General features: G+C 52.5%; 2 protein-coding genes across 2 annotated transcripts; one reads left to right on the top strand and one right to left on the bottom strand.

Moving 5' to 3' along the window:
• Positions 1–44: 44 nt before the first annotated feature.
• BOLA3 (bolA family member 3) lies at positions 45–6169 on the top strand. Its single transcript, XM_057384034.1, has 5 exons — positions 45–111; positions 904–1027; positions 1199–1287; positions 2746–2863; positions 6081–6169. The coding sequence occupies exons 1-4, from the start codon at positions 82–84 to the stop codon at positions 2809–2811; spliced, it is 309 nt and encodes a 102-aa protein (XP_057240017.1). The 5' UTR covers positions 45–81; the 3' UTR covers positions 2812–2863; positions 6081–6169.
• Positions 2943–7308, bottom strand: LOC130584203 (MOB kinase activator 1A-like). The gene is made up of 5 exons (XM_057384033.1): positions 7101–7308; positions 6169–6262; positions 4367–4500; positions 4125–4288; positions 2943–3555 (listed from the first exon to the last, which is right to left on the bottom strand). Exons 1-5 carry the CDS (start codon positions 7306–7308, stop codon positions 3478–3480), a joined length of 678 nt encoding a protein of 225 aa, XP_057240016.1. The 3' UTR covers positions 2943–3477.
• Between the last annotated feature and the right edge of the window lie 22 nt (positions 7309–7330).

The following is a 7330-nucleotide window of genomic DNA, read 5'->3' as shown; positions in this document are numbered from 1 at the left end:
GGCGTAGCGCTGGCCCCGCCCCTGTTGCGATCGGTGAGCGCTGATTGGCTGAGCCGGGAGCCGTACCGAGCTCACCCCGGGATGGCGGCGGCGGGGCTGGGCCGGGCTCCGGTGAGTGTCCCTGTGTCCGTGTCCCTSTGTCCSTGTCCCTCCCTTCCTTCCTCTGCCCGTGCCCCGCTGTGTCCCCCCGCTGCCGGCAAGCACGGTCCGCGCCCCCTCAGGGTGAGAGTACACGGGCCCGGAGGCGGTGCCCACTGGCCCCTCACAGAAAGTGTCCCGTGTCCGGGGCCTCAGTGTGGCGGAAGGCGCCCTATCCCCACCTCATCCCTGTGTCCACCCTTGATAGCCCCTGTGCCGGTGTCGGGGAAGGCATTTCCCCTCCACTTGCTGCCGGTGGCTCCGGTGCAGGGGAAGGGTAGCTCCCGTTTCCAGCCCTCCTTCCCCCGGTTCCCTCCCATCTCCCGGTTTTCTCTCCTTCCCAGTACTCCTCCTGGTGCTTSCACTCCTCACAATGTCTCCCAGCCACAGGCAGTCCCCCAGCTCCCCTCGGTACCGATGAAAGGCAGCCCCCGTTTCCATCGCCCCATCCTCCGGTTTCTCCCCCTTCCAAATCCTCCTCCTCCCGCTGATGGCAGCCCCTGTTTCCATCCCYCATCCTCCGGTTTTCCCCGGTGCCCCCCTCCCCCAGCGATTGCAGCCCTCCCCTCTCCCATCTTTCCTCCGGTGCTGAGCCCCCCTGCYTCCTTCTCAGTGATCCCTGGTGCCGGTGATCAGCCTTCCCTCTCCTTCCTGCCGCTCCCTCTCCAGGTGAAAGCAGCCCTTCCACCCCTGTGTGCATATCTGGGGACCCTCTAGGGAGTTCCCCGCCCCCCGCGTGTTTCTCAGGGCTGTTTTGCTCCCCAGCTGTTGCTGCGCTACAGCTCCTGGCGCAACTTCACCTCTCAGACGGACGGGGAATCGCGCCTGGCCCGGGTGCTGCGGGAGAAGTTTCCCCGGGCATCAGCCATCAAGGTCGTGGATATCTCAGGTATGGGAAAAGCTCTTCATTGTCCTAAAGCACTCCTRTGCTTTTGCAGGGCAGGAGCTGAGTCAGTCTCCAGTCCTCCCTYGCTGTGAGGATGCCCAGAAGGATCAGGAGAGGGTGGGCAAGGCACAGAGATCCCTTACTGTTGGTCAAGTGTTGACTTTAATTTCTCAGGAGGCTGCGGTGCCATGTATGAAATTCACATTGAATCGGAGGAGTTCCGGGAGAAGCGGACGGTGCAGCAGCACCAGATGGTCAACCAGGTGAGGGATCTGGTGGCAGCCCTGGCAATGTGTGTGAGGGAATAGGAGCAGCACTCCCAGCTGGGCCCTCAGAGTTTTAAACTCTCCGGTCCTCACTGCATGTAATGGGCAGAGCAGGGATGACAAATCCCCACCTATTTGGAGTGGGGCTGGGAGCTGTATCAGCACCAAATGGACATAGGCTTCAAGGATTAGTGSGTTTAGAGCTTCTTCCTTCACAGAGGTCCATTCCCAAGCTGTTTTTTTCCATGTTACATCAATACAGTGGTGGAGAATCTGGAATGTGTTTTCTCCAAGAAACTCAAAGAGTGCTGGAACTCTTTTTTAACTCCCTGGCATTTTTACCTCTAGGGAGGTCAAAGTTCCAGAGGGAATACACAATGCTTCTCCTTCCCACCATATACCTGGGAATTAAACCTTGGCAGAAGGAAACTCTACCTTTTCTGTGGAAATCTGAAGCTCCAGACTCACCAATGTAGTGATACTTTTAAGTCTGGCCCACTGTGGTGACATCAGAGCTGCCAGTCAATACATCAGTGTATTGATACACCTTAGTCCTTACACTGTATACTTCTTTTTTCCCCCTCCCTTCTCAGTGCAAAGCAGTACAGCCAGCCTTTCCCAGTAAATTCCATGAATGTGTGTGCTCAGCCCTGGGAGCTCTGGGGGCTCTGGTGGGGGATTGTGGGCACAGACGATGCCCACGTGAAAGTGAGAGACGATTAGGTGCCATGGTGCCTTAGACTATAGCACTTCCCTCTGTAATGAAGTGTAGGCCTTTTCTGSCTCTCCAAGAAACAGCACAGCCCTTTCTTCTTTCCCTCATTATTGAGGAAACAGTGGACCTTGTCCTAATAATGGGGTGATGAGTGTGCAGCACATAATTGTGGGACACTGTGAGTGCACAGAGACCCCTTGGGTGCCCAGCTGTGAGGGGTTCTGGCACAGCCCACCCTTCCTGATAATAACATCAGAATCACACACCAGGATCGGCTGAGTTGGAAGGTACCTACAAGGATCACACAGTCCAACTCCTGGYCCTGCAAACGACACCCCAAAACCCCACCCTGTCCCTAGGAATGCTGTCCAAACACTCCTGAGCTTTGGCAGCTTTGAGACATTCCCTGGGGAGCCTGTTCAGTGCCCGAGTACCTTCTGGGGGAAGAACATCACTGAGGTATTGTGCACGGTGCTGTCTGCAGGGTCCCCAACCTTGCAGGGCTCTTTGGTGTCTCTAGACCCCCTGCAACAGCCCTGCAGGATTTGGTTTGTGTGCACAGAACCTGGAGCATGACAACACAGCAGCACTGGGAATCCCACGTGTGACTGCCCAACAGCCACACTTTTTTTGATCTCAGTGTCTCGGCACCTCCAAACCAGGGAGACAGAGGGTGAAGCACCTGCTCACCTGCCTGCCCTGACCCAGAGCTGCCCCTGAAGGCTGTGTTTGGCTTGCAGGCCCTGAGCGAGGAGATCAAGCACATGCACGGTCTGCGCATCTTCACCTCCACCCCCAAAACCTGATGCTGCTCCACCAATAAAGTGCTCCAGGAGGTGCCCAGAACTGCTTCCCTGGGTATGAACTCCATCCAGTATTGTGTTTTCAATCAGGGGCCTGTGGGAGGGGTGAAGAAGAGGAGAAACCCCTCTTCCTCTGAAAGAAGAGCAGGAAAAAACTTTATTATTGCCTTGCCACACAGGAGGGTCCCTCCCTTGCCCCCCCTGCGTGGGACATTCCAGAGCTGCTCCTCCCACCCAGACACAGGGACAGCCCCCCCTTAGGCCAGGCACTTCTCCTCCTCACCCCCCCACTGCTGTTGCCATGGGGAGCTTAAGAGTCTGGGCCAAAATGCACCTCTTTTATCCAAAAAAAAAGCACTTCAAAAAATAAGCTGAGCCATTCTGGGCTTGCCCCAGTTGGGTGGCTCTCAGGCTGTAGAGGCCAGAGGGGAACTCTGGAAACAGAAATTAGCTGTGCGGCATCTGGAATGTTGCCCTGTGCAGAACAAAACCTGCTCCACCTCCACCCAGACCACAGTTGTGGCCAGACTTGAGCAAGAAAAGCCAACTGGGGACTGCACAGCAGGAGTGAGGCCACTCGGTGCCGTCCGGTGTCACTGAAGCCAAGCGCAGAGGTGGCTGAAGAAGAAGCAGAAAAGGAGTGGCCGAAAGGGTCCTCCCAGGTATGATTTATCTGTCCTTGGAGCCAAGCTTCTCAATCAGTTCATGCAGTGGAGCCAGCTCCCGCCTGTCAATCAGGTTGAATTCCTAGCAGGGGAAAAGGAGACACAAAAATTGAAGGTATTTCTTGAAGAGCTGCTGGAAAAAGTGTCACTCTGCATGTGCTGGGGAGGAACCATGAGCCAGCTACGGGGACAACCACAGAACAGAAGCCACCACCACTCCTTCTTGGGGTGAAATCCAAGCATTTCAGGGCAACAAAACTTCAGCCACGTTGCTGGGCACAGCAAGTCACAGAACAGGCTCAAAAGTACAAAAAGATGCTGGTGCTGCTCCTTCCAAGTTGATTCTTGAGCTACAAATCCTCTGAATTCTCCTCCAATTCTGGTTWTGTTGGCTGCAGTTGATATATTAAACCTGAGAGGGAGATTTGAGCATTTACAGCCAACTCAGCCTCACTTCCTGAAAAAAAAACCCACAAAAGCCCAACACCACGAAGGGCTCAGTTGGGTATGAAGGGGGAGCTGGATGTTAYCTCCCAGCAAATGCTGCAGCTGCAGATTTTCGAGGGGGTTCTTTAAATCCAACTGCCTTTAAAAGCCCACAAAGAATGTGAAACCCTGGAGGAAKCACCTGGCCCCAGACCCCCAGCTCACCTGCACGAAGAAGATAAAGTGCTTGAAGGAGGTGTTGAGATGGGCCTCCTCCTGCAGCCGCATCACTGAGTCRAAGTGTTGGTGGTAGATGTGGGCATAGACCCGGAACAGCCGCTTCAGGATAGTCTTTGCCACTGACATGAAGTTCTTGGGGAAGGGGACGCCTGGAATACACCAATATGAATGGATTAGAGTGTGGTTCAGCCAGGAGGTGCCATCCTGGGTCACACAGCTATACTTACCGATCTTGGAAGGGAAGAGAGTCTCGTCATCCAGCTGGTCCTGCACCCATGTCATCAAGTAATCAATGTACTTGGGAGCCGAGCACTTTATCGGTTTCTTGATGTTGGTGCCATCTGCCCAGTGGTACTCGTACCTGTGGGATAGGGGATTCAGCCCTGGCTCCCAGAGGAAAAACAGCATTTCAGGCCCTGTGACTTCCTCATCTCAGAAGCAACACCTGTATCACTTTTGGGGTGAGGACTGAGGAGAGCAGAACTTGGCCTTTTTGAGTTTTCCAAGCCCAACCCGACCATCAGTGCTGACCCCTCCAGCCATTTGCCTTAGGAGTATTGCCCTCAAAAATCACAGAATCATGGAATATGCTGATCCACTGGGATCATCAATCCAACCCGTGTCCCTGCACAGTCACATCACCAATCCCAGCCTGTGTGTGGGAGCATTGCCTAAACGCTCCTGGAGCTCTGGCAGCCATGCCTATTCCCTGGAGAGCCTGGGCAGTGCCCAAGCACTCTCTGGGGGAAGGACCTTTTCCTGATATCAAACCTAGATTCCCCCAAYACAGTTTTAGCTATTGCATCAGATCCTGTCCCAAGTCCCAGAGATCAGAGCTGCCCCTCTGCTGCCCCTTGGGAGGATCTTAAAAATGAGCCTCAGCTCTGTGGCAGCCTCCTCTGACATCATCATTTCGTTAAAGAGAAAAAAATTGACCAAAGAAGCATCAGGGCCACCACCCACTCCCTGGATTAATTCCCCCTGTGAATTTCAGACACCCTCCAGGAATCTGGCACTCAYATAAGACTTCAATATAATGTCCCCAGAGCTGGACATTAGCCAAAGGCTCATGGAGCCTCTGGATCCAATCAACAYGTGGATCCCATGTATCCTGGTATCACTGCACAACAACACAACCTATTTTCTCWGAGAACTTTTACAAGATCCTTGAAAAGCAGGAAAACCCTCTGTGTTTTGACTGTCACCTCTCACTCGATGACAAGCGAAAACAAGTGGTGCCATTTAAACAGGAAGTTGTTACAGGAAATGGCCTCAAAAATAGAACCAGGGACTGGCAGTGCAGATCCTGCTGTRTAGGAAAGCAGGGCAGGATGTTCCATGGTACCCACAAGTGCTGCCCAGAGGCCATAGGGTGCTGGGCTTGCAAACTGAGAGCACTGGCAACCTTACAAACAGGATTCCCGTCTGTAGCTTTGCCTTGGGAAAATACACAAGTGCATACCTGGTCTCCCTGCAGGAATTCATACTTAGAATCAATGAGGTGCCCCCAAACAGGCTTCACTCTCTTCTTTCCACCTTGCCTAATGCCCCAACCTTCTCCTACAAAGCAGTTCCACCACAGCAGCTGGTTAAATGTGCCTCCTGAAAACCACATCCCTACCAGTGTCCAAGGCCTGGTTGCACAGGGCSTGGAGCAACCTGGGATAGTGGAAAGTGTCCCTGCCCATGGCAGGAGGTGGGACTGGAAGGACTTTAAGGTCCCTTCCAATCCAAACCAATTCATGATTCTCTAAGACTTTGACACCAAGACTAGTCYCTCCAAGCTAAGTCAGACCTCTCATTTTCTGTAACACAGACCTTTCCAAACATAGGGCCCTAATGGATAGGGAAAAAAGATAGCCAGAGGGTGTAACCATAAATGACASTACAGGAGAAAAATGTGGCACCTTGATCCCATCTGGACATGTCTTCTCTTTTCAGCTCCTTTTCCCACACACTGGAGGGACCCACAGATCCTCCTGCTCCTTCATGCATGAACTGTGGCCACAGCCCCCAGCAAATTCCTCACCTGGGCCCCGCAGACATGACAGGGCAGCTGCTCTCCGTGCAGAACTCTGTGATGGTCCCATACAACATGTTGATCTGGTTGAAGAAATCCACAGCTGCGAAGGAAACACCTCAGGGTGACAAAATGTGAACACAAAGAGGCCGGAACACCAGATTGTGCTCGCTCGGCTGATGTGGCCTCTGAGGATCTCTGTCACAGGGTCGATGTCCCACAAGTCTTGGCAAAACCAAATGTCCCCTTCCACCCAATGTCACCTGACTTYGAGACATTTCAACCATCCAGGAATTTGGATTTCTCTGTCCATTTTTCTCTCCTGGCTACCACCCTCATCTCAGCAGCAGCATGAAGCTCCACTTAGTATTCCATGGAAGTAGCAGATTTAGTTTCCAGGCTCCTCATRAACCTGATTGATTTGATAATGCAGGAGATACCTTCCTTAGGSTGAGCACTCCTGGCCTGAATTACTAAATTCCTTGCTTAAAACTACTTTTCTCCCCCTCCAACCTCCAAAGAAGCAAAGGCCAAGGCCAGGGGGAGCAGCTGCTAAAAGCAAATTTGATTTGAAAACAGGAAACAAAAAAGAAACTCCACAATCTTGGACTTTGGTAGAAAAAGAGCTCCACTTTCTCCCYGAATTATTTGTGTTGGGATCTGTGCTTTTACAACCAACAGTGCTAATTTTCTAATTCCAGAAATAACCATTCAAAAGCCAAATCACCTTTGTGAGCCTGAACTTGTAAAAACACACCCCAAAACCACAACGGTGCAGTTTTGTCTCTTCCTTCTTGCACACCACCACTCCAACGTGGGCCCCACTTCCATTGCTTTTATCCCACCTCAGCTACGCTAACAGAGTATGCCTGGGAAATTCAGAGGTTTGTTTAAGGATATACCCCAGAATTTTGGGGTTTTCCCTCTCTCAAAGCACTCACTGTTCACTGCAATCCACTCATTAAGGTCCTCCCCCTCGGGTAGCATCACGGCCTGACGGAGGTTACCGCTGCCCAGCGTAGCCTCCGCGTGTTTGAGGAGCTCATACTGGTGGGATCCTTCAGGAATGTTTTTCTTTGGCTTGAATGTTTTTGAAGACCGACTCCCACTGACAAGGGGAAAAGCATTTCCAGTTAGCCACAGAATCATGGAATCAATAAGGATGGAAAAG

Source organism: Malurus melanocephalus, unplaced genomic scaffold (assembly GCF_030028575.1).
Source record: "Malurus melanocephalus ecotype Western Australia unplaced genomic scaffold, MMel_1.1 scaffold_681, whole genome shotgun sequence".
In the NCBI taxonomy this organism is placed as follows: Eukaryota; Metazoa; Chordata; class Aves; order Passeriformes; family Maluridae; genus Malurus; species Malurus melanocephalus.
The sequence above is the reverse complement of the archived record's forward strand: the minus strand, read 5'-3'. Positions and strand labels throughout refer to the sequence as shown.

Bases quoted from the DNA above. Each gene is read 5' to 3' on its own strand.
- BOLA3 (XM_057384034.1), top strand. From the start codon at position 82: ATGGCGGCGGCGGGGCTGGGCCGGGCTCCG. The intron at 1,028-1,198 runs GTATGGGAAAAG...TTAATTTCTCAG, and splicing joins CAAGGTCGTGGATATCTCAG to GAGGCTGCGGTGCCATGTAT. The intron at 1,288-2,745 runs GTGAGGGATCTG...TTTGGCTTGCAG, and splicing joins AGCACCAGATGGTCAACCAG to GCCCTGAGCGAGGAGATCAA.